At 39.0% G+C, this 26,265-nt stretch overlaps 8 protein-coding genes across 8 annotated transcripts; 5 read left to right on the plus strand and 3 right to left on the minus strand.

The window, feature by feature from the left end:
- Positions 1 to 2,839: 2,839 nt before the first annotated feature.
- On the plus strand, positions 2,840 to 3,815 carry LOC106624558 (uncharacterized). The gene is made up of 2 exons (XM_014244299.3): positions 2,840 to 2,948; positions 3,041 to 3,815. The coding sequence occupies exons 1-2, from the start codon at positions 2,940 to 2,942 to the stop codon at positions 3,389 to 3,391; spliced, it is 360 nt and encodes a 119-aa protein (XP_014099774.3). The 5' UTR covers positions 2,840 to 2,939; the 3' UTR covers positions 3,392 to 3,815.
- Positions 3,816 to 6,312: 2,497 nt separating this feature from the next.
- LOC106624873 (cuticle protein 70, isoforms A and B) lies at positions 6,313 to 7,081 on the minus strand. The gene is made up of 2 exons (XM_014244653.3): positions 6,895 to 7,081; positions 6,313 to 6,831 (listed from the first exon to the last, which is right to left on the minus strand). The coding sequence occupies exons 1-2, from the start codon at positions 6,904 to 6,906 to the stop codon at positions 6,418 to 6,420; spliced, it is 426 nt and encodes a 141-aa protein (XP_014100128.2). The 5' UTR covers positions 6,907 to 7,081; the 3' UTR covers positions 6,313 to 6,417.
- A 427-nt stretch (positions 7,082 to 7,508) lies between these two features.
- LOC106624869 (cuticle protein 70, isoforms A and B) lies at positions 7,509 to 8,090 on the plus strand. Its single transcript, XM_036364637.2, has 2 exons — positions 7,509 to 7,520; positions 7,601 to 8,090. The coding sequence occupies exons 1-2, from the start codon at positions 7,509 to 7,511 to the stop codon at positions 8,009 to 8,011; spliced, it is 423 nt and encodes a 140-aa protein (XP_036220530.2). The 3' UTR covers positions 8,012 to 8,090.
- Positions 8,091 to 9,477: 1,387 nt separating this feature from the next.
- Positions 9,478 to 9,864, minus strand: LOC106624867 (uncharacterized). Its single transcript, XM_070111261.1, has 2 exons — positions 9,853 to 9,864; positions 9,478 to 9,777 (listed from the first exon to the last, which is right to left on the minus strand). Exons 1-2 carry the CDS (start codon positions 9,862 to 9,864, stop codon positions 9,478 to 9,480), a joined length of 312 nt encoding a protein of 103 aa, XP_069967362.1.
- A 2,007-nt stretch (positions 9,865 to 11,871) lies between these two features.
- LOC106624872 (pupal cuticle protein G1A) lies at positions 11,872 to 12,420 on the minus strand. The gene is made up of 2 exons (XM_014244652.3): positions 12,320 to 12,420; positions 11,872 to 12,223 (listed from the first exon to the last, which is right to left on the minus strand). The coding sequence occupies exons 1-2, from the start codon at positions 12,329 to 12,331 to the stop codon at positions 11,930 to 11,932; spliced, it is 306 nt and encodes a 101-aa protein (XP_014100127.2). The 5' UTR covers positions 12,332 to 12,420; the 3' UTR covers positions 11,872 to 11,929.
- Positions 12,421 to 12,849: 429 nt separating this feature from the next.
- On the plus strand, positions 12,850 to 13,372 carry LOC106624866 (cuticle protein 16.5). Its single transcript, XM_014244648.3, has 2 exons — positions 12,850 to 12,938; positions 13,011 to 13,372. Exons 1-2 carry the CDS (start codon positions 12,927 to 12,929, stop codon positions 13,323 to 13,325), a joined length of 327 nt encoding a protein of 108 aa, XP_014100123.3. The 5' UTR covers positions 12,850 to 12,926; the 3' UTR covers positions 13,326 to 13,372.
- A 5,222-nt stretch (positions 13,373 to 18,594) lies between these two features.
- Positions 18,595 to 20,335, plus strand: LOC106624865 (cuticle protein 18.6). The gene is made up of 2 exons (XM_070111259.1): positions 18,595 to 19,143; positions 19,214 to 20,335. The coding sequence occupies exons 1-2, from the start codon at positions 19,132 to 19,134 to the stop codon at positions 20,249 to 20,251; spliced, it is 1,050 nt and encodes a 349-aa protein (XP_069967360.1). The 5' UTR covers positions 18,595 to 19,131; the 3' UTR covers positions 20,252 to 20,335.
- Positions 20,336 to 21,975: 1,640 nt separating this feature from the next.
- On the plus strand, positions 21,976 to 22,612 carry LOC138857682 (cuticle protein 16.5-like). Its single transcript, XM_070111260.1, has 2 exons — positions 21,976 to 22,030; positions 22,106 to 22,612. The coding sequence occupies exons 1-2, from the start codon at positions 22,019 to 22,021 to the stop codon at positions 22,535 to 22,537; spliced, it is 444 nt and encodes a 147-aa protein (XP_069967361.1). The 5' UTR covers positions 21,976 to 22,018; the 3' UTR covers positions 22,538 to 22,612.
- Positions 22,613 to 26,265: the final 3,653 nt, after the last annotated feature.

Consider the following 26,265-nt stretch of genomic DNA (forward strand, 5'->3'; position numbering starts at 1 on the left):
ATCTCGAGTTGTTTATTTTTACAATTATGAAGTAATAAATATTTTCATTGTAATTTATAAATCCAGCGACTCTGAAACTGTTGCAAAAATGTTTGCAACGTCTTTGTGGTGGCTTCCAAACCGCCGGAACTTGTATCACAATTGCAGCGCCACTGTGAAATTTCGTATTTTTATATTTCCACAAACTGTTTTAGCACAGACAACAGCCGGCAAAGACGCCTAAGCTTCTAAACTGCTGAGTTATGTACGGTACGTATGAAAATTTTAATTTAATCCATTCCATAAATCCATATAATAAATTATTAATTCTTACTTATATCTCAAATGCTATTAAAATAGTTTTTGATTTTAAGGCTTCTAATCAGTTTATCTTTAAACGCGTTTTTCTCAAAACTACATTTATTTTATCTATTTAAAAATCAAATTTTTGCTAGGCAAAAACAATCAAAGTTGTCAATTTTTGGTATATTTTTCCTTCAAAAATTTTGCTCATATAAATATACGTTAAAAATTTTCAAATAATTGATACAATATTTTTTTTAAATTTCCAAAATCCCATTATTTAGGCTGTCACACTAGGTGTGCCTCTTAAAGTAAGTAAGTTTGAATATTACTGGTATTATGAAAATGATAAAAACGATAATTCAACTATTTCACACAAAATATTCAATCATTTCATCTTTGCTTTTAATTCAATAAAGCTTAATCTATTGCAACAATGAATGAAATTTTTGCATTATATATATATGCATATCGGTTGCAGCTCGCTATTCTCGCTGTTACAGCTTCGTTTAATTGCAAAGCACTCACCGAGAAACCAATATGATTTAATAATAAAATAGCATTGCACAAAGGCTTTACAATTCTTTGGTTTGTGGTGATTTGTTTTGACTTGTTTCGTATGCGGCACACGACGTCGAAACGCACTCCGAATAAGCTCGCAAAGCTTGTAAATTCTAGCCGCAGCACTTAGTTGCCATAATTGTTGACAGCTGAAAGTGTTACGGCATGCTTTTATGTGACCAAATGCATGCTCATCAATACTAATCCCACATCAATCAAAACACAACACGCACACAAACACACTCACACACACACACTTTCACATGCATATTCGCATGCACCGAATGTTAGATAACTCATCTCTGCATGCAAATGCAATGGCAACAATAGAGTGCACTGTGGCTTGGGGAGTCTAAATTTTAGATAAATGCGAAAATCGTAAACTCAATCCGAAAATATATGAATAATACACATAATTGCAAAATAATGACAAAAACATTGGAAAACTACTGGAGCACCTGATGCTATGCTACAGAGGGGGCACATTGGATAATGCACTTTCCAATGGCCATCGAACGACCCTCTATGAATGCTTTACAGACCTAAGGAGTTTTCGATGGAAACTCCAGCCCTGCAAGTATTGAGCCAGATGGCTGCAGCTTTGGCTAGCGTTAACACATTCCGAAATGGAAACCTTTTTTAAACCATTTGGTTTGCGGAGCATTTGTGCTTATGAGAAAAGAAGACAAATTATGGACTCTAATATTAAGTATGCTTTTGCGCTCATGGCATAAAGAAACTCTAAACATTCGTTTTTGTGTTTCGAAAAATCTTCATGACTCTGGAATCTTATATACCATTATACCTTGAGATAAGCCGGTCCAGTAAAAAATTATAAAATTCAAAATGCTCCGTCGATCAATACAAATATACCAGAAGCTATGGAGATCATGAGTTCTCAATCGGCCTTAAAACATTAAGACAATTTGTTCGTACGACTTTTGCTATATTTGACTTTCCTCACTAAACTTGTACATACTTGTATGTATGTACATTACACATACACATATTTCATCTTTATCTCTAGTTAAGATATTTGATCAGAATCCTTGAGACGACTAAAATGAATTTGCTATTTATTGAAAATGAGAGGAATCTTGGCTGTATGCTGTATCCATTTTCAGAATATTGGTGACTTTCAATTTAATTTTTGCAAAACGGTATTTGAGAGAGATTACCAGTGATGTAAATGTGATTTTTATATTTAATTTTTTTTGTTTTTTATTCAGAGAAACCTTGCTAAAAGACTTTCATTGAAAAAATTGCAATATATTTTGCTGACAATTTTTATCAGTTTTTGAGCTGAAAAACGGTTCTTGGCACCACAGTGTACTGAGACTACAACCGAGCGTCAGATTCATACGCCACGCCAAACCAACTACACATCCGAACACCGAAGTTTGTCTGTATAACTGTGTGAATGTGTGGCGCGGGCGCTCATTTAAGCGAAATCAAAATATTGTGTGCGATTTATGTTGATATGCATAAATATTTTGGATATCAGCAGTTTACAAATTTGCTTTCCGATTGCAAATATGACAGCTGCAGCGATACGTGCTCAGCATGAGATGAGCGCGCAAAGCGTGTGCAACCGAGTAATGGACGGAGCAACAAGTTCATTCAAATTGCTTGCAACACCACTCCAAATGTGTAACAAATGCATGTGATTGCATGGCATTACGCAGCACTTCCAGCACTTCGATCGCATTCGATTGGAAAGGAAATAGTTGCCATGCAATATGCATGAGGCAGCAACAAACGCGCTCTATGCAAATACTTCACAGAGTGTGCCAGTGTGTGTGTGTATGTGTGGTTGTAGTAATTTCAAATGCACTCATTTTGATTTATTTCACACATGCATGGATTCACACACACACACACATATATACATATATATGCGCTTGCGACGGTAGTGTTGCTGTGCCCATTTAGAGGATGTGTGTGGTGGGGCGTATGAGCAACGCGCTATGAAAATCCGATGATTTGTAGTATAAAATGTGCAGTGACCAAGTGCGCGCCATTGCAGTAGCCAAAGCGCCGCGCCAGCAGTCGCAAATCACGAAAAGCACACCCGCGCGTCAACAACTCCTAAAATTATGAAAAATGTAAGTGTTAAATTTTATGGTTCAAAAATCAACTGAATTACTCAATTTCACCATTTCAATTTTCACTTTTCACTTCCCCCCACCACACGCAGCTCATTTTTTTGCTCTGCTGCAGTGCTCTCCTGCACTCCAACGGCAGCGCTGTGGCAAAGCCGGCCCCTCATGGTATCACCACCACCGTCGCACGCACACCCGCTGTCCTACCCGCGCCCACTTACACGGTCGCTGTGACGCCCGTCGTCACGGCGCATAGCCATCAAGTGGTCGCGCATAACTACAATGGACTCTACGTGCCCGCCGGTTATGCAGCCGCCAGCTATGTGCCAGCCGTGTATCCCTATTCCTATCCAGCGACGACCTACCGCTACGGTTACGGTTATTACCCGGCTTACGGCTATACTTATGGCTATGGCACCGCTGTGCCGACGGCCTTGTGGCGGTGATGTGTTAACGCTAATATGCACAAAGCTCATGCGGGCGCGAGCCGGTGCCTGTATGCGTGTGTGGGTGTATGAGTGTGTAAGTGTCTGCGTGCGGTGAAGTGCGGATTTGCCAGGATACGCGCTGCTGAGTTGATGAGATTGAGTTTGTTTTATGTAACGGTGAAGCAGCCGCTTGATGTGGACTCTTATCTGCAATATTTTTGCACTTGGCTTGATGTGGCAGGACAACCGGTTCATGAGCGACCGTGCAACGTGTGGGCTTTAAACCAGCGCGACGACGTGGCGCGTGTGTCGTTTGGTGGGGCATGCAATCTCTGTGGCAGGCAGTGGCTAAATACGATGTTATGAAATATGTACTCACACGCACACATACACACTTGTATATGTTAAATATTTTGCATTTAAATAAATAACTGTAAACGTACTAAGCAACGCACACACATATTAAGACATCGGCTGGGGAGGCTGTGGCGAATGGGTTGACATAATTGCTTGTTGTTTTGTTAAAGTCTCAAAATTTATTTATTTTATGAAACTTTGGTGCCATCATTCTTATAAAATTTTGTAATGAGAGATAGTGGTTGAACAAGAAATCAATATCTGTGGTTACTTTTCTTTCATCTATTGAGGTACAAGTAGAATATTACCACGTTCAACGAGCTCGAACAACACCGAATTGGAATTTTTATGGAGCACATAAACCCACTAAGAACGTAAAGACACCAGCTTGTATCTCAAAATATTCACTTTCAAACGACGAAGGTTAAAAATTTCAAACTAAGTTCTGTTTCATTACTTTAAAAACTCACAAAAAGCTTGTAAACATCGAGGACGAGACGAACAACTTGAGATCACTAATATTACAGAGGATTAAGTATGGCTATCCTCTCATTGCGTAGGACAGGACTCACATACTCTCGCGTGTAAATGCTTAAGTTTTTATAGTTCGCCAAAGCAGTAACCAATTATATCTTCAGAATATATATAGCATTTATTTTACAACGGTAAACATGTCAGTCTTTTGTTATATTCATTACTCTATTCTTACCACAAAAGCGGTGCAGCTAAAGGAGCAGCAGCATGGCGGGCGACGAGTGGAGCACTGCCCAATGGAGCAGGCAACGGCGCGGCGGCAGCGTAACGGACCACCAAGGGGGCAGCTACTGGGGCGGCAGCAATAATCGGCGCAGCGGCGATGCCATTGTAATTGCGAGCGATCACCTGGCTGCTGGTGGCGGTCACCACTGGGGCAGCGTCGGCAACAACCCCACCACAGGCGATGAGAGCGAAAAGAACAACGGCCTGTTTAGAAAGGAGAATGAACATATGAACATGGGCAATTAAGTAAGACATGATGTTAGCCAAATAATGCTTTGGCGTAAATACTTTGAGTATATGCCTTGGCTGAGCTGAGCTGCGTCTTGAACTTTAGTTGAAAGCTGTCTGATGTCATTTTGTATATTGTGCACAATTTTTATATCCAAAAGCAAAGCAATCAACTTTGCGAAAAACCGGTGTTTTTGTTTTCCCTATTTTTCAAGTTCAACACAGTTGCCCTTCAAATAATGCAATACAATTATAAATAGCTTGTTAAAGTAAAAATACCACTGAATTTGACCACACAATTATTTGGACAATCTTCATTGCAATTCAATGTCACATTTGTATTTTTCTTTGTAGTTCGTTGTTCGGGTTTTGATTAATATTTTTGAACTGAATTAAAATGCACACACGCAATCCATTGTAAATAACCCGAAAACTTGTTATGCGCAGGTGCGAAGCGCCGAGGCACGCCCGCCGAGTTTGTGACTCGATTTTTTACAACTTTGTTTTGGTTTTGTGTTTAGTCCTGTTGAAATTTGATGAGTAATTAAAAGTTACCGCAAACAATAACATTTGTCTGTACAAAAATCAGCTTGGCATAAATTTGTATGTATAAAAGTCGAAGTGAATTGCAAATATTGCCTAAACCAGAATTTCATTTCCTTTAAGCAACCACCTAATTCAACCGAACGAAATAAAATGTTTAAGCTCGTAAGCATTTAACGAAATACTGTCATATCGTTATTTCTTTCCATTCCTACAATTATAATTCAATTCATTTTAGGCCTTTGCTCTCTTTGCCCTCATCGCCTGCACTGCTGCCGAAGCAAGTCTCCAGGTCGCTCCAATCGCAGTGGTGACTGCCACAAGCAGCCAGGTGATCGTTCGCAAATACAATGGCATCGCCGCTGCGCCGATTATTGCTGCCGCCCCAATAGCTGCCCCCTTGGTGGTCCGTTATGCTGCCGCTGCTGCTTTGCCCACACCATTGGCGGCACCTCATTATGTTGCCCCCTTTGCTGCTGCCTTGTTTGCTATCCAATATAAACTGATTCGTACATTCGATTTGATAACAGCAACACGAGATCCGCTTCGACACCATTTGGGACAACTTCATGAACAACGTGGAGCTTATTTTCCAAATGCACAAATAACATACCGAAGAAGATGTTAGAGTACTTATTTAGTTACCACAACAACATTAGTTGTTTTCTATTAGTCAGGCGTTGAGCAGTAGCGAATCGGACAACTATATCATATCTTCAAAGAAACGATTAGCGGTGCATGCGCACTTGCATTGTTTATTTTTTTTTCTTAGGTGGATAATTCTTCTTTTCGCGTTAAAAAAAATTTTAGTAACGCCTCAATTTTTTTCTATTACCAACTATAATGGATGCTAAGTCATAAGTTTTTAAATTAATAAAAAAAATCCAGACAATTCTTGTCTATATCAAAACTGATCTAAAATATGCAAAACCAAAGTTGGTGGCATTGAAGTTATTCCAATTTAATGAGGTATTCGCATATTTTGTTGTACGAATTCAACTCGATAACATTGCTGCTGCTCATACCTCGAAAAGTTAGGGAAATAAAGTAAATAACACTACTTTTACTTCTGTATTATAGAATTTCTTAAGCTAGATTATGACACCCTTTATATTTTTCTATATCGAGTTCCGTTTATTTTAACTTTTCAGCAACATTTACCATAGAGCTGTAGCCAAAGGCGCGGCGGCATAATGAGCTCCAACCAAAGGAGCAGCGGCGGCATAACGGGCTACCACGGGGGCTGCGGCAACAACTGGTGCAGCGGCGAAGCCATTGTAGTTACGAGCGATCACTTGGCTGCTGGTGGCGGTAACAACGGGAGCTGCAGCGGCGACAACAGGGGCAGCTACTGGAGTGGCGGCATAGCGGGCAACAACAGGGGCTGCGGCAACAACTGGAGCAGCGGCGATGCCATTGTAGTTACGAGCGATCACTTGGCTGCTGGTGGCGGTAACAACGGGAGCTGGAGCGGCAACCACAGCGGCGGGAGCAGCGTAAGCCAATGGAGCGGCAGCAAGGAGACCGGGTTTGGCGGTGGCACAGGCAATTACTGCGAAGAGAACAGCGGCCTATAAGGATCAAGTATTGAAGATTACTACGAATTATGAGATTATCATTAATTAGCGACTTACGTATTTGAACATTTTTAAATAGTTTTCGTTTTTGGTGTTTTTGGAGTAAGTGTAAGTAAATGTTTGATAATTTCTTGTAGTGTCGCAGGCTTTTTATAGCACCTAAATGAAGGTATTTTAAGCCCGGTTGAATAATAAATCCCTATACACCTTTACTTCAGAAACAGACTTTGCATCTACATATTTACTTCCATCTCATTGTCATTCAGTGCATTTTACGACTTTATTTATGTTATGAACAAATGTTATGCGGAAAATCGAATAGTAATACTGGGTACCAATGCTTGCTGATTATAATGCAGAAGCTAGCAATTGGCATTCACTCATGAAGGTGACAATACGTAAACTTATATTTATGCATGTCAAATGTGGAGATATCGGAATTTACCGAAATTGTCAGAGGGTGATCAAAGCCTAGGCGTAAAATATCGATTCGAACATGATATACCGTGCACATTTGTTTTATTATACAATTAAGTATAGCAAATTCAAAATTTATTTGAATTGAATCCTTGACAATCACTATAAATATGCAACCAATTTTGGTATTTGGTATCACACAATCTCCAGCTTTTGTATAAACGAGAGTCATAAAAGACAAAACAAATCGCAAAATGTTCAAATACGTAAGTTCTATCTTTACTGGACTAATCCAAGAATTTTGTGTTCTATAACTTTAACTAAAATACCATCCATATATTTTTAGGCCGTCGTTCTCTTCGCCCTCATTGCTTGCGCTGCTGCCAAACCCGGTCTCCTTGCTGCCGCTCCATTGGCCTACGCTGCTCCCGCCGCTGTGGTTGCCGCTCCAGCTCCCGTTGTTACCGCCACCAGCAGCCAGGTGATCGCTCGCAACTACAATGGCATCGCTGCTGCTGAAATTGTTGCTGCCGCACCAGTAGTCGCCCCCGTTGTTGCCCGTTATGCCGCCGCTCCAGTAGCCACCCCTGTTGTTGCCGCTCCAGCTCCCGTTGTTACCGCCACCAGCAGCCAGGTGATCGCTCGTAACTACAATGGCATCGCCGCCGCTCCAGTTGTTGCTCGTTATGCTGCTGCCGCTCCTTTGGTTGCGTCTCATTATGCTACAGCTCCACTTGTCTCTTCCTTCCTTTGGTAAATAAAGGAGTACTTAGAGAAATGGACAGATCAAATGATGAATGTGAAATAAATAAATGGAATTGAAACAATCTAAAGAATTTCTGTTATTTTGTTTTGTTATAATCTCTGCAAAGGTTTTGACCCACAGTTGGTATGTGATATGTGATTATAAGATGCGGGCCAAACAATAATATTCTTCTTGTGAACACTTTTCAATATTCATGACCCGAGCAGATAACATTTCTATAGTAATAACTCCGCTAAAATCGTTACTTCGCCTGATATCATTTCAAACTAAATGGTATTTTGGATTCCATAAAAACATTTCCATTAAATTTCACTATACTCCACTACCGGCTAAGAGTCAGTGTCCAATAATTTCGTTATGTAGTTGGGGCACGTACACAAATACTGGGTTCTCTTTAACCCACTGTTTATTTAACATTGCTTTGGTCGGCGTTTATTGTTGACTATTTTTGAATGTGGTTGCATTGAATACGTGAATGCGCTACTTGGTGACTATTATTTCTAAAAAAATATTTTTTTGTTTGGTTTATTATTCCTAAAATTGTTTTACTTTTTTTTTGTCTGATATTTGCGGGCGGTTGCCTTCTTTCAAAAAACTCGCGACTATAATTTATGTCAAGGTCGAGCTCATGCAAAAGTTTACCATTTTGAAAAGTTGAGTGACCTTTTTTGCAAACAAATAATAATTGGTTGCAAACAGTACTTATGTTTTACGTTTTTAAAGTAGATATAGGACCTTCAACTTGCATTTTAACATAAACGAACATAGGAATCCGTCTGCACGCAATCCCAAGTCATTTCGTTTCGATTCGTAAACACATAACGGCTCAAAATGAAAAGTAAGGTATAACATAAATAAAATATTTACATTTAGGCATAATATTTCGTTATACGTTGATGCCTTAAACCAAAATGTTGTTGGAGATCGCCTTACAGTAGTGACGTTACCGGTAATAGTCGCGGACATAGCAAAGTCGAATAAAACTTTTTCAAATAAAAATTATCTATTAATGATTTAATAGTTTGCCATTGAATATTTCCATGCTTAGATACAACAAATTATAATGCAACTATTTTTTTAACATTTAATAAATTGCCTAAGTGGCCTCTTGCCACTTTTGTATACTCAAAAATATATTAATAAGACTTCTTAATGTGCCTATTAGAAAAAGATCGAGTTTATGTTGTTATCTTCAGTGTTAAAAAATTAAGGTAATATTGTAGAAAAAGCGTTTTCAAACCTAGTTTTTTTATTTGAAATATATTTATATTGTGGTGCATAAAATCCAAACAACTTTCACAGCTATATTGACCGACTCTAGAAATTATACTCGTACTATAAGTTATTTTCATAATCAACCATTGTTCAATAGTAAAACAACTTGACTTTGTTTCGAATTTATATATTTTTCACAGAAAAATTATTACTGATAGTACATCACATCAACTTTACTCCGTTTACCACAGGAGTGGAGCAGCGGCAAAGTGGGCTACAAATGGAGCGGCGAGAGGAGCAGCAGCCACGTAACGGGTTACAACTGGAGCGACAGCATAACGCGCTACTAGAGGGGCGGCGGTGACAATTGAAGCAGCGGCGATGCCATTGTAGTTGCGAGCGATCACTTGGCTACTGGTGGCAGTCACCACTGGAGCAGCGGCGGCAACAACACCGGCGGGAGCGGCATAGGCCAATGGAGCGGCAACAAGGAGACCTGGTTTGGAGGCGACGCAGGCGATTAGGGCGAATAGAACGACGGCCTATTAATTATTATATTACAGAGAAGGATTAAGTAGGATTCTATTTCTAAATTCGGAATGGATAAATGTACTTACGTATTTGAACATGTTGGTGTTGTTTGAACTCGTGTTTTAGCTGTGGCTCAAATGAAATCGAAGTGTATTTGTTGAATTAAGTCGCTTAAGTATTTATAGCTCAAGTCGTTAATGAATTTCGGTTCAATATTCGGAATAACACATGTGTCAGATTCCTTTAACACCCTGTTTTACATTTCACCAAAATCAATTTACAATTATTCACACGGCGTCCTTCTTTTGGTATTTTCGTTGCATTTTGGAAACCTTCAAAGAAGAATGCACGCCATGGACTTAAGGTCTTATTATTATTCGACAAACAGATACATTTTTGGTCATTATTTGTGGTCTCCTATATTATATACTTATAAGAGGCTAATATATAGAGAGAAGTACATAGTTAACCAAAATAAATAATAATTTGGTAATTTCATGTTTCTATAATGGGCGCAATTCAGAATGGACAATGATTACAGTTAGAAAATTTTAAAATTTAACAATTTTAATTTTACTTAGTAAAATGACTCCTTCAGCTGAGCCAATGCTACAAGTATATACCATATTTACTTGCGCCCCCGTAACGCTTAACAACTATAAATATTTTTGCAGACAATTTGCTTTCCTTTTCCGAAATGTGAGAGTTGCCAGACTATTGTATACATACATACTGTCAAAGAAGTACATTTGATATAAAAAAATTCCAAGATTCGTACAAAATTTTTTTCGCGGTTACGAGATCTTTGAAAATGTTTCACAACTGTTTTAGGGAGTCTGCTTTATCATAAACACAAGTATTTAAGTTGCACGAAGTAGTCTGTGAAGCTCTTGAAGTCATCAAAAACTTGATTCATGCGAGTCGTCCATACACCTCTGTTAAAGGGTTACATGGGTTTCGCGGCTTCAAAAAAATTCTAGTTGATCCCAGTAATAGTTTTGGAAATACTGCCTCGAAAACTTGAGCGCTTGAGCTCAGCTATATAGACTCTTCAAACTTTAAACGCGTTTATCTCGAAACTGTCTTTTCGAAGTCGTTTGTCAAGATTTCTCACGAAATTTTACGCAGGTCTTCGAAATATAATTTATAAGGTCTTGAACGAAGGATTTAAAAAAAACGTCGGGGACATTTCACCAAATTTTGCATTTTATTTGTAAAAACGTCTGTTAAAAATACAATTTTAAATATTTTATTTTTCCTTTTTTCGTTACCAAGTTTATGATCTTATTAAAAACAAGTATTTTTTTCATTTTTCTTTTGATGATCCCATAAGAAGTTCGGCTGTCAACGCGAAAGACTATTTTCCTTTGAAAATTTCACAAAGTCTTTGCAAAATATTTATCTTTGGAATAATAAAAATTTTAAAAAAAATATTTTATTTTTTATATGGAAACAAGTTGTTGAAAAAATGCGGTTTTTAATAGTATTTGCATTACATTTGAGGACAATAACTGCGAAAACGTTAAAGAAACAGGACTCTTGAAAATCGTAGTGTAGCACCAGAAAGATAGCAGAAAACCTTAACATATCTTATAGACTGACTTAAGATAAGCTTGACAATGTAGCTGAGGATCCTACATTTATCAAACGCATCATAACTGGTGGCGAGACGTAAATATGGAGAAGCTGTCCAAAACTCTACCGAATGGCGCTCCACAAACGAGCCGAAACCAAAAAAGAAACTAAATTCACTAAAAGTACTGCGTTGTAATTACTGGTACTCCGTCGAAGTAATAAATTATTTCCTATATTCCCAAATTGTTGTTTATTTGAAAAACATTCTGTAACATCTTTGGGAAGTAAATCTGATCCATATAAAACAATGCAACAATTAAACGTCTTTCCAATAAATCTGAATACAATCTTTATTCAGGCTTACAACTTCTATTGTAGGCATTGCCTATTCCCATTCTGAGTTTGATCATGAAACTAATGTAAATATAAAATTCAAAAGCCACTGATGCTTTCAGATTAGGAGAGATAATTAAATAGGGAGTCACACGCGTCTGCCCTACATTCCACCTAATTAAATAAAATAACCTCAATTAATTATTTATGCTAAGTTTATTGATTCGTTTGGCAAGATTCAATTCGATGCACTTTTCACCACAGAAGTTGGGGCGCAGCATAATGAGCAGCCAAAGGAGCGGCGGCGTACTGTGCAGCAACAAATGGTGCGGCCAGAGGGGCAGCAGCAGCATAACGCGTTACTAGAGGGGCGGCTACAGGGGTGGCGGCGACAAATGGAGCAGCGGCGATGCCATTGTAGTTGCGAGCGATCACCTGGCTACTGGTGGCGGTAACAACACCGGAGGGAGCAGCGTAAGCCTGGGGAGCAGCAGCAAGGATTCCTGGTTTGGCGGATGCGCAAGCGATTAGAGCGAAAAGAACAACGGCCTGTGGGAATATGAAACAATATTTAAGTAACAGTTTCTTTACAATAAAGCGTTTGTCTTTGTATGAAAATGTGATTTATCTTAATGGAAAACTTACGTATTTGAACATGTTGAAGTGTTTGGATTTGTTTGTCTGTGACTGTTGCTTGAACAAAGGCTTAAGATTGATTGATACCTATGACCAAAGTCAGTTAGGTATTTATAGTCAACTGCTAATAAAACTAATTAATACTTAAATATATTGCGATTGTAAAAATGTAAAGTGCATTACTTTGGTGAATTACAATAAAACTCAAAATAAGCCTCGGTTGAGGGTCTCTTCTGCATTTATGGTACAACTTCAATTCCCACAGTTAAAAATTCCTACTACGGACTTATAGATTCAAAGCATATAATTCGAACGACATATCGTGTGTCTATATGTGGTCGTTTACAATAGCACCGAAAAAAAGTTGACCAAAAGCTATGAAAAGTGCATTGAATTGTAATGAGGGGAAGTGGCAGTTTGTACACTATTTTATTATTGTTATTGTTATTTTTTTTTTTTGGTTTTGAAGATTTTTTATTTGAGGATTCACATTTAAAACTATGATAAAATGATAAATGCGGTTGAGTTTACTATATAATGCCGACTTTATTAATAAGTTAACATCAATTACTCGCCAACGTTCATTCAAGAAGCAACAAACTAAAAACTCATCAAAATGTTCAAATACGTAAGTTTTTGATAACAATGTATTCAAAACTACCGTTATTAATAATTTGTATTCTTATTTCTTATCAAATAGGCTGTAGTTCTCTTCGCCCTCATCGCCTGCGCCGCCGCCAAACCCGGTCTCCTTGCTGCCGCGCCGTTGGCCTACACTGCTCCCGCCGCCTTCTTTGCCGCTCCAGCCCCAGTGGTGACCGCCACCAGCAGCCAAGTGATCGCTCGCAATTACAATGGCTTCGCCGCTGCTCCATTTGTTGCAGCCACCCCTGTAGCAGCGTCCGTGGTTGCTCGCTATGCCGCTGCTAACCCTCTGGCCGCACCATTGGTTGCTTCACACTACGCTGCTGCACCTTTGGCTGCCCGTTATGCTGCTCCCCAAATTCTGTGGTGAAAAACTTTTTTAACCTTTAATTTCCAAAATAAATTAATATTTATTATTAATTCGAAAATACATCATTTTATTTACCTTATCGCAGTTTGTGTAATCGGAAATTGTATGACATTTAGTTACTACAGTGCTCTTCTCCTCTCTCCACCGTCTTGAAAACTTTTTTCCATTCTCTAATAAAATTAAGTGGGCGAACGCATTCCGAATGTTGATTGTGGCATATGGTCAAGCTACCTTGGACAAAAGCAACTTTTATCGGTGGTACAAAATGTTCTCAGAGGGTCGAGAAGATGTGAACGACGAAGAGCGACGCGGACACCCGAGCACGTCAACAACAGATGAAAACATTTATAAAGTGAAGAAAATATTATTGGCCAATTGTCGAATCGCCATTAGAAAAATTGCTGAGGAACTAAGCATATCGATTGGCTCGTGCCATTCGATTTTAACTAATGATTTGGGTAGGAGTCGGGTTACCGCGACGTTTGTGCCAAAATTACTCAATTTCGACCTTAAATTATCCTGTATAGTTAACGATTATTCTTAATATTCAAGCTCAAAGGAAAAGGAGGGGCTGAGCGTTTTGAATACGGCTAACACACAGTGGGCGCGGGTTGCAGTTAGAGTTGGGGTAAAACCATGGCACCCAACTCTTCGGGTGCATTCGGCTTGAAAGCTATTCTATATAATATATACGTATGCGAGGACTAATTATTCAACCCTGAAACAAAAAAGTTGCTATTTGAGTCTTCATGAAACGTTTTATTAAATGAAATTTCCAGAAATCCGGCATCGCAGTTCATATAAACCTGAACACAACTCTATACAAATATAAACAGCTAAAAATTAAGAAATCAGTTGATAACAATATTTGATGGAAATTTCGCAACAATCTTTGGATTTAATGTTGCTACATATGCCGCATACCAATAAACCTTTGACTTTGTCCTCGGCCAATTTGATTTTAAAAAATTCCTATCTCCTTAAAATCTGTGTTTGTACTGAAATATTTCAACCCCTTAGAAGAATAAAACAATATCAAATTTCTTATTGGAAATCGGCCATCTACAAGCCAGCCTCTAGCTGCTTTCCATAGCTCTTGCATGAAATGAACGGTATTAAATGGACTTAGTCGAATACTTTCCAAATATCAATAGCGAACACATAAAATAATATATTTGCAAATCTAGTGCGTTACTTACGCGTCCCAGCCGTGAGTAGGACAGAAGTATAATATGTCATAAGTATTTATGATTTTATAACAGGACTGGAGCGGCAACGGTGTATTTCAATGGCCCTACAGAAGCAACTAGCGCAACTGCAGCACCGTAGTTCTGTCTCACATCGATCGAGCTGCTAGCATAAGCCGCATCCAGGTAGGCGTTGGCAGAGGCGATGGGAGCCGCGGCTTAAGCGGCTGGTGCTGAGGCAACGACGGGTGCAGCGGCCAACGGCGCGGCGATCGGGGCGAGCAATTATGGCTTGGCACAGAACAATGATCTGCAAAAAATCAAATTAAATCCTCAAATAAAATAAAGGAAAATATTTTTTGCTTACATATTTGGTCATTTTCAGCGTTTTGAGAATTCTGCAAATTGCGATTGTGTTCGCTCGTTGACTGGAAGCGTTTTTATACTCATACTCCGACAAAAGCGGTGAGAGTTGCATAATGCAGTTTCGTACTTTGCCACTGAAACGTGTGTGGAATTCCATTCCGAATAAAGTAACGTATTTAGTTGAATATGTGCTTGGGTACATGAATATAGAGCATATAGGAGAATACAAAAGAGTATAAAAATGTAAATATTTGGTCACAAATACAAAAACTAGAACACATACAATAATTTGCTTAGAGTTGATTTGCATAGTTTTTGATAGTTTCTGCTATGTTAGCCCTGCCAAAGTCCAAGTTGCACCATACGAGGGTGGGTGATTAGATAAATTAATTACCGTTGTTCAGTATATATTGTGGTTCCTATGAGTGTTTGCATTGCCTATGTTGGTCCATCAGGAAACATGAGAGTGTGGTTAAATAAAAACTTTTTTTTTAACTTAAAAAAACAGAACATTTCTCAATATCTTCATATTGCTAGATTTTATAAAAACTACAGTGTATTTCATTCCTTCGTTGATTGAAAAATTAAAACAAAAATTTTTGGTCAACATAAAAATTATTTTAAAATGAACAATACCTAGTTGTTTAGATTACGCTTTCACTATTCGTCTTCAGGCATGTTAATCTTCTTATTGAATATCCTCACCACGTATAAGTCTGACAAGCAAAAACAACACATTCTCCCAAAAATCTACAAGAAAAACTCGAGTGTGTTTTTATGAGCTATTTATGTAAATATTTCCAAATTCATTTGCTCACTGGAATTTAAAGGATTTTGGACAATCTCATTGTTTGTGAAATAATAATAAAACTAAAACAGTCTTGTGATGAATATATTAATCTTCTTTTCGAAACATATAAACAGTGAATTTTTGAACATACCATCAAATTTTACACGGAGTGCCAAAAGAAAAGTAAATAAATAAATAAAAAGTGTATGTGAACATATTTTAATATTCAATAAAATTTTTATTTTCACATTCAAAATAGGCTTCTGAGTCAATATGTTAAATTCTCTATTACGACCGCTACTCGATTTCGTTTTTGCAAGAGTTTTGAGGACTTTAGGATTTTTAGAGTCCAGCATTGACAGGCTTCATACCCAAAACATTACCTAAAATGTGTTTTGACGATCCATGGAGATGTTGAGATCCTCTAATATCTCTCTGATGTCAACATGACGATTTTTAAGCACTGTTTCTTTAACTTTTTCGATATTATCGTCATTAACAGAGGGGACGTCTGGCACTCTTTTAGTAAAAATCGCCAGCCAAACATACTGGTACACGAATTGACGTATGGAAATCAAAATTCATACGATCATAAAAAAGTTTGTACCAATCTAGGAAAAAATGTGTTATCGATTCGGCTTTCGCGCAGTTAATATGGACCAGTCCTAGTCAAATTTAATCGGATGGTTTAAAGCAGTTATAAAGTAGTTCAACTATTAAGGGATCTGAGACAACTGAAATATTAGAATATGGCGGATTCACCAAAAACTACTTATTGCATGAATGAAAAGATCTCTGTCCTTTGTTGAAATCGCGCAACAAGCTAAAATTCTGAAATTTTGCCCCAGACGTAGAGATTCATGGGATTTCATTGGTATCAAAGATAGGTTCACGTCCCCCTTTTAATTTTTACAAGGGGCAAAGTAGATTTCGTGATTTGATAAAACATTTCCTCGTGAAGGGCAACAGCATTGACGCAAAGCAATAGCTTGAAAAGTATAACGCAAATCTGCCTCAGCGTATTCTACGATCAAGTACTGTTACTTGACCATAACTCCTGGCACTAATAATGGAACTCTGTTCTGGTCCCAGTAGTACGTTAGAACACCGCGACAATTCGTAAAATTGTGTTGAGCAAGGTAGACAAAATCAGTGACATCTCAAAGGACCGTTTGTACTACATATGTAAATGCAGGTAATATTATTCACAGAAAATACTTCAAATGAAAAAGTTTTGCGCCCGACGCCTGTCGCGTTTTTTAAAAATTGATCAACAATTCAAACGTGCTCGACCTTAAACGTCCATAGCTTAAGAGTAGCGGATGACTTATCGAAAACGCCCGAGAACACAACAGCCCGACAACAGCAATAAATAATACAACCGCGTGTCATTGCACCGATTGGACATTGAGATCAAAGTTAGACTAAATTTTTGGGCAAAAGACTTCTCAGAACATAGAGAAACGGAAAATGATTGATAATGACACGATATACTTTTTTTTTAAATTAATAATATGCACAGCCCTACCCCACTGCATAATATAATATTTAAGGAGCTTTTAGTGCTGCATTATTGTCAACTGCATGTGCTTCCACTTTAAGAAAATTTCATATTCTGAAGCGAAGCATAAACTTTTTATTATGCAAAATTCATTGATACACAAACAAAAACGAATGCTGACGGTAATGTGTAGCGAAAAGTAATGCAATGAGACTTCGTAACTCGCACACATACAGTACGAACCATATATATATGTGTGTGGGTGTGTGTGGGGAAAAGCATAAGACATTACATACAAACAATAAGAGAACAGCTCGACATCGATTATGTTGTTAGAACAGATGACAAAAGTTGCGCATTTCTTGGTAGCGCGGGCTCTACATCACACCCATACAGTTAGTCGCACACACCTTCAAGCATACTACCGTATATGTAGCCATTGCAACTTTTGCCTTTTCCTTATTTTTGCTGGCATGCGCCAACACACAACACACTGAAATAACGGTTATATTGCGCATACACACCCATAATCCGGCAATCAAGTGCGACTCTACGTTTGTGTGTGTGTGTATGTGTGTGCGTGAAACAAGGCGAAAAGTAGGTGAAGAACAGCACTAAAGTTGCAACCCAGCTGCTACTAATACTTACTGTGGGAAAATATTGAAAATGACGATGATGATGTAGTGAACAATTGAGAGAGTGCCATATAGTAGACTGGACTGGACCGGATCGGGAGCGGGAGCGGGCAGGCGGAGGAAAACAATGATGAAAACTTTTTATATTAATATCAGAAGAATTTACTCGGTAAAATAGATGTTGTCGTTACTGTGATTGTTGTTGTTATTACTACAGTTGTTGCTTTTGCCACCAGCTGTTTTCTGCTCTGCGCAATTTCAAGTTGCAAATGTAATTACGCTAAGTGCAGGACTTCATATCTCACGCTTCCGAGAACACGCCTCATTTGAGTTTCGAATGTGATTTCACAATTACTCAGAAAATGAAAAGTCGAAATCAGCAGACCTGTGGCGTTTTAAAAGCGATCGGAAAAAAGATTTTGTTGGCAACTTAGTTTCCCTCCTTTCATTGAGTTGAAAAGTATTCGTATTAAAAGAAGTGATAAGAATATTGTTTGACAGTTGTTATGATCTGTGCGATAAGTTTTCTGTTTAAGTTAAATTCGCTGACGTTAAATTATTCTAATGAAGTCTGCATCGTATTTAGAATGAAATACACTTAGAAATTTGTGATATTTTTGTTTTGAAGTTTCAGAATAAATTAATTAGGACTGAATTCATGCTTTGTAAATATAATACAACAACAAATTTATTATATTTTAGTTTCGAAGTCAACACAACACATTTCTTGTTCAATACCACAATACAAAATACAAAAAAAAAATTTAATATTTTTTTCCTCTGATTTTCGCAACGACACGTTTTTATCCTTACTTGTGGAAGGAATTCCAAAGTTAGCTTAGGCCTTTCTGGACTAATAAGAACGAGCTTCACTAATTTAAATACTAATAATATTTATTGAATAAAGTGTTCGTGTCTTCCAAACACGCCCAAAGTCCTTTAGTTTTTCATAAAGACGTGTCAAGCTCGAGCGCACGTCACTTGCGTAGATATTATATTAGGTATGCAATCTGCGAGTGCATAAAAACATAAGCAATATAAAAAACAAAGCAAGTAAACTTAAGTTATGCTAATGCAAAACCCGCATATGAACCCATTGAAGACGCTGAGCAGTCCATCAGCTACCCTTTGGTCTACTGAACTAATTATCTATGCAACTGCAAGCGCTAAGCTTTCAATGCCGATGGCTAGTCACTAAATAACTGCTAGAAAAATGTGTTCGTAGTATAAAAGCTTGTATTGCCAGCAAAGAAGCCATACTCACAATTCAGTTCACTTAGCTAGCCAAGGAAGCAACTGCCGAAAAATAACTCTATTCACATTTAAAATGGCCAAACTCGTAAGTTTAAACTATATCTATTATATAGCGAATATGAGTATAAGTATGTTTTTTTCTTTATATTTTATAGCTGATTGTCCTGTGCTCTTTCATTGCCTGCACTGTCGCCAAGCCAGGCTTGATCGCGCCTCTTGCTGCTCCATTGGCCGCAGCCCCACTTGTCACCGCCGCCATAAATGCACCATTGGATGCTGCTTATGCCAGCAGTCGTCTCGATATTCAACAGAGATATGGTGCCGCTCTATTTGCTGCAGCGCCCGCTAAACTTGTAGCGTCCGCGCCAGTTGCCGCACCATTGGCAGCTGCTCCTGCTAAAATTAAGGCCTCCGCTCCATTAGATGCTCCATTAGCTGCTCCAGTAGCCACCCCTCTTGCCTACACTAATCTCCCTCTGGATGCCGCTTATGCCAGCAGCCGTTTGGATATTCACCAGAACTACGGAGCCGCTGTAGTACCTGCCGCCTTTGCTGTTGCACCATCTAAACTTGTAGCCTCCACGCCAGTTGCCGCTCCCGCTGAAATTGTGGCCTCCGCTCCATTAGCTGCTCCAGTAGCCACCCCTCTTGCCTACACTAATCTCCCTCTGGATGCCGCTTATGCCAGCAGCCGTTTGGATATTCACCAGAACTACGGAGCCGCTGTAGTACCTCCTGCCTTTGCCGTTGCACCATCTAAACTTGTAGCCTCCGCGCCAGTTGCCGCTCCCGCTGAAATTGTGGCCTCCGCTCCATTAGCTGCTCCAGTAGCCACCCCTCTTGCCTACACTAACCTCCCTCTGGATGCCGCTTATGCCAGCAGCCGTTTGGATAGTCACCAGAACTACGGAGCCGCTGTAGTACCAGCCGCCTTTGCCGTTGAACCATCTAAACTTGTAGCCTCCGCGCCAGTTGCCGCTCCTTTAGCTGCTGCTCCTGCTAAAATTGTGGCTTCGAATCCATTAGCTGCTCCAGTAGCTGCCCCTCTTGCCTACACTAACCTCCCTTTGGATGCAGCACATGCCAGCAGCCGTCTTAACATCCAACAGAACTATGGATCCGCAGTAGTCTCAGCTACCTTTGCCGCTACCCCTGCTAAACTGGTTGCTCCAGTAGCGCCAGCTCTGTGGTAATTTAGTGATACTTACTTTCGAAAACTTGTCATGGATGACTGAAAAATATATATGTATATACACAAATATAATGGTTAAAATGAATTATGTTTAATATTTTATCTTCCTAATTAATGAAGCGTTTCGCATTCTTGAGGCCAAGTCCCCAAAAAGGCCCTAGGTGCTTAGTTGCTTTCCCCAATTAATTTTTCCTCATCTTCGACCATCACCAGCTGATGCCGCAAAAGATGTTTTCAGAGCTAGAGACTCTTCATATGCTCTACTGATATGACCAGGCTAGCGGCTAGTCTCTGTCACATTACTCATCACATCGTCTTTACTTCTTCATTAGCCACTGAAATCAACACAGAACTTTTGGCAACAATGAACCTTGAATATTTAGGTCTGCGGCTTGCTTTATCCTCTCAAAACCACAGGAAATGTTTTTTTTTTTGAGTACTTTGACATATTTTCTAATCATACGAAATTTATTGACATTAACCTTTCCTTTGTTCCGTTAAATGCTTTTATGTTATATTGATTTTTTTATCCATTTGTCTTACGGATTCAATTCTTTCGGTTGTGATTAATTTTATTATGTGCTGACTGTTCTCAAGATATATACATCTTCCAGATTGAAGTTTTATACATTCTATTAGTCTCTTTTGAGCGAGAGTCATCGCTCAGCCACCATATTCGCCAGATTTGGCTCCCTGTTACTCTTTTTGTTTTCGAAACTGAAAAATTCGCTTCGGGGAACGCGCCACGAGACCTTGATCCAATATACAAAAATCAAATACCTCTTTCTATCCATACTTTCCAATGCGGTCAGGCAACGCTTTTGGAATCAAATATTCCACGTTGATATTAATAGTCGGAGATGGTTTTCCATAATACTCATATGTGTTATTTGTTTGATATATTTTCCATGTTTGAACAGGCCTTGACTGAATGAAAAATTCGTCCCTGTAACAAGCAGTCATTTCTCGTAAAAAAAAGTGAGACCTGCTAATGATTAACTTCTTAATAGGAATATAAAAAGCCTTAATAGCAACTTATCTATCATATACCGTTAATAATCTTTTACGAAGATATCTTTAAATACTTTTTATTACATTTAATTTTATAAAGATATGACCAATGCTAGATTGGTTGTGAGTTCATATCCCAACTGCTCAAAATCGACGACTCATATAGTTTTAAGCGCCAAAACGTGATTACTACTGTTATGACTAATGGTTCGCGACTACCCCCACTCTACTCAATGAAATGTTTTCCGAAAATTGTGAAATTCATTCAACATTGGCATGAGACAATGGAACTTTGCATTTGGGCGGAATATTTTTCACTAATGGGCATAGTCTAATTGTGCGAGGTAACGATAACATGACTTACGCGCATATTTATTAGTATGGAAACATTTAATAAAAGGAAAAAAACGCCAAAATTCACGCATCCATTTACCTCATATACATATATACATACAAACAGCTTTAAAAAAGTTAAAGTCCCCTAAAGCAGCAGTGCACACGGGCGTCAAAACTGCGCGTACGTGCCATGCATTAATAAGCGACCCCGAAGACCTAATGACGCGTGGAACCACCAGAATGTCTTTCGTGTTATGCGTGGTCAGTGTTATGAGTCTCTTGTGTATTGTGTGTTTGTGTAAAAATGCAGGTGTTTGATCCAACGAAGAATGGGTATAAAAAGACGAAACCTTTAACTGATGGCCATCATAAGTCAACTTGTCTTCACAGAAGCAACTTAAGGAATTTTACTTCAAGCAAAATGTTCAAGCACGTAAGTTTAATTTCATAACCCCTGGTGTGCATTGACAGAATTGGATTAATTTTGGATTACCTACAATAATTTCAGGTCATTGTTGTTCTGGCCGCCATTGCCTGCGCCGCCGCGAAGCCCAGTCTCTTGCACGCACCATATGCCGCCGCACCACTCGCCTTTGCCGCACCAGCACCGATCATCACGGCCACCAGTAGCCAGGTTGTTGCAAGAACGCACAATGGAATTGCTGCCGCACCGATTGTTGCCGCTGCCCCCGTAGCAGCTCCTCTGGCCGCTGCGCCTTTGGCCGCTCCAATTGCACCGATTTCACCTTTAGTCCGTTATGCAGCCGCACCGTTCCCCGCATCTATTGCACCAGTAGCTCGCTACGCCACCGCCCCACTCGCTCGCTATGCAGCTGCTCCTCTCGCCTACACATCCCCCCTGACTGCACCCGCTCCTTTGGCGTACGCTCGCTCCTACGCGGCGCCCCTGCACTACGCAGCCGCACCAGCGCTATGGTAACAAAACACGACGACTCATTTTGCTTAAATTAATTTAAGAAAAGATAACCAAACAATTAAAAATAGTAATAAAACAGAATAGTCTATACAAAAGTTGCTCTGCAGTCCTTTATTTATTTATGTTGCATCATTGTGTTGCATTTTTTCTTGTTGCTGGAATCAAAATGATTTTTCACCAACCTATTTATTCTCCAAATGACTGCGATAAATAGTGGCTACATGAAAACCCGCCCGTACGCCCGAACGCCCGCAGTACTCGCGCACACGCACACAAGTTCAACTTTAATGCACCAACTTCAGCTGGCCCCTTGTAATATGCCATATTTCTCTTTGAGGCAACACGAGTCGAGAACTTAAAAAAGTAGAATAATCCACTACAAAAGTAACTGCTTTAAACCTTCTCAGGTATTCCTATTCTATGTAATGGCAGCAAAACTGCGCAGCGCATCTGAGTTGGCTACGCAACAATATGACTCGGTACTCCTAGATACACACATAGACAGCAGTGTGTGTATGGGTGTATGATTTTCTTTGTTGTCGAGTCGCTGCCTGTTGCCCGTTGCCCGCTGTGCGCTTCTGCAGCTTTCTGACTTGTACATAATCCATAATGTAGGTACGATGTTCTCATATTCTCCTCCCGCCAATACCATTTCCTTTGCACTTCTTCCGTCTTTTTCCGCACTCTTTCGCACTCCGCTTCCGAAGTCATTTGTTTGTGCTTAATGGTGCCTCCTGGAATTTATGTGCCTAGAACGTTCCCAATACAAATCTACTCTACTTTTGTGCAGCAGCTAGTGGGAGTCGCCACTTCTACTTGACTAGCGAGAGCACTGCATTTATAGCTGCAATCGTCGGTGCTTGCTTAAGTCGGATAATACCGCCTCAAGTGCAAGTGACTGCGAGAAAAATGCTTTACTGACTTGGCTTTAAATAAATTACACGAATAGAAAGTAGACAAGTTGGCAAAATGCAAGCATGTACATACATATATACAATACAAATACATACAAATATAAATATACATAGGCGTATACAAATACGATTATATATACCGTGTACTTAGATATTAGGCACACTCAAATATATACTCGTATATTTGTATGCAGACATTGCGGTGACCCCTTTCTACGCCTAATAAAAATGCTAAGAATTTTATGGTCTCTCTGTAAATGCATTTGGTACTGGGGGTCATAAATGGAGGTTTCATTAACTCTCCTATTCTTTTATAAATATGTCAGAGACCTGCATGGTTATCCCTTACCGATCTCTACACGTACTATTAATTATTAGATCCAAGAAGGAGTGGCGTTTGGAAGTGGTCCAACTATCACACTAACTCATACTTGAAAACTTTGATCAGGTTATTTTCGAATTATACTTGTAATTATTCTTGCAAATTTCGTTGCAAACTAGTGAGATGCGGCCTTTCGCTTCCAAGATAAGAGGTATTTATTCAGTCTTGAAGCATCTTATTATCACACCCTAATGTACCTCTGTATGTATGGGTCTAAATATGTGCGCGCATATTTTGCGCTTTCGTATACATAAGCACATTAGCGGAAATGGTAGTGGCTGCGGATGTGAATCTCATTGAGGATGCTGATGTAGGTGTTCCTCTGTGTACTTTCTGAAATATTTATTGGCGGAATAAGAGAATTTTCATAAAACCAGAAAGAGGACAGAGCACAAGTGAAAATTCATACACGACTACCACTGGAAAAATACATATTAATGTAAAGAGGCGAAACAGATGCAAATGTATTTTGTACTAAGTACGTCGGTTGCCTCCAGACCCACCCACAGAGCGTATTTCGAAACATTTTCGTTTAACGAAACGAAGTAAAAACGTTATCGAACGCTTTGGCGCGAAATCGTTAAAACAGCAGGCAACAAAGTAATTTTATGAATGTTATGACATTAGGTAATACGTCGTAACATTTTTGCTCCTGTAAGAGCCTTAACAGTTTGCTTTAATAGATTTCCCCTTATATGTCATGTAAGTATCACGTCCAGTATACCCTTAATCATGGTGAGGCTCTTTAAAAATGTTTAACCAAAATTTTAACAGGGTCATTTTAATTTTTTTTTAACTGGTTACCACGCATTTAATGAAATACCTTTCCACTTATTAAAAAAGTTGCAGAGTCCCATGGAATGCTCGAGATTTTTCCTCAAGAAACCTGATATGTATGTATGCTCAACTGTAAACACAGAGTTTTGTCCTCTCCGAGAAATATCCATCAATACATCCATCCTGGTTTTTTAAAATGCTTAATGTCATCCGAAACATTTTGTTATCAATCGCTCTGTTGAGTTTACTCTACACAGCGAAAGAACGATAACGGAACTCTAAAGTATGCTTAAGACGATTCTTGCAAGTTGAAGAATTTTTCATATTCGTTAATTAGGCGACCGCATCAAAGAAATTATATGTTTAGAGCACACTTTTCAAGGCCCTGGTATTTTTCAAATTGGAAAAATTGAATTTCCTCATAGCTTTCCTTTTAATCTATTGTTTCTTAGGTATGGAAAGATTTTTTTTGCAGACCAATTTTCTACTGAGTTTAAACTTTAATATACTGAAGAGTAGTCCAACTTCCAATTTTGATGACTAGTCTGATTCAAAATAAGATCTTGCAAAGTGGTTCACACATCGCCAACTAAAAAATTGTTAAGAGTACAATCCACAGCAAATACATACACAAGGTTCTTGCTTATCCTATATCCCGTTTTCTGCATGTCCCCAAATGAGTCCTCTAACGCTAATGGACTAAGTCAGTATCCTTGCCAGCAGTGCCGTTATTTTATATATTACATGTATAGTGATTATGACATTAATTAACAATTGACCTTTGCAGAAATTCTCTTTATTTGCAGCTGCAACGGAAAGTCTGCGATTAATGTACTTTTTGAGTGTGTGCACAAACTTTAAAACTAATTAAAAATTCGAAGCACATGCTCGCGAAAAATGTCTGTCAGGTTCTATGATGTAAAAGCGAGTCGCTCGCTCTTCATTTCACATTTCGTATGCAAATAATGTTGCCGACAAAGTTTATATTTAACAACAACAAACGGCTAGGAAAAATATAAATTACAAAATGCAAAATAACTCGAGCGACTAAATTTGTTGGCATGGGTCAGTTACGAGAACGGTATATAAAGCAACAACAACGAAAATTAATCTAAGTTGTACAGCACTACCGTGACTTCCTCACTCTATTCATTAGTGGAACTTTAACAATTCAAAGAGAACAAACATGCTTAGGCGATATAAATTAGCCGCTTCTTGCTATTGTCGAAACAGAAGAACAGCTTTCCTTTACAATTAGCGACTTCAGGAGCTTTCAAAGCTGCAGTAGCAGTAGCAGCAGAACTTAGTTCATCAATTTTCAAGAATGTTCAAATAAGTAAGTTGCTTATGCGACAACGCCCAGAAACATTCACTTTTCGTGTTAATTGATATCAAATTAATTCAGGCTATTGTCAGTGTTGCCTTCGTTGCCTGCGTCATGGCCAAGCCCAGCATTCTGCACGCACCGCTGGCTGCTGCTCCGCTGGCCTTTGCCGCTGCACTAGGGCCGTTATTACAGCCACCAGCAGCCAAGCGATTGTTCGCAACCATAACGGCAAGCTGCTGCTCCGGTTCTAATTGCCACACCCTTAGCCGCGCCACTAGCTCATCTCCATTACGCTGCGCCAGCACCAGTATTGCTGCGAACTCTCAGCCAA

Source organism: Bactrocera oleae, chromosome 6 (genome assembly GCF_042242935.1).
Source record: "Bactrocera oleae isolate idBacOlea1 chromosome 6, idBacOlea1, whole genome shotgun sequence".
NCBI lineage: Eukaryota > Metazoa > Arthropoda > Insecta > Diptera > Tephritidae > Bactrocera > Bactrocera oleae.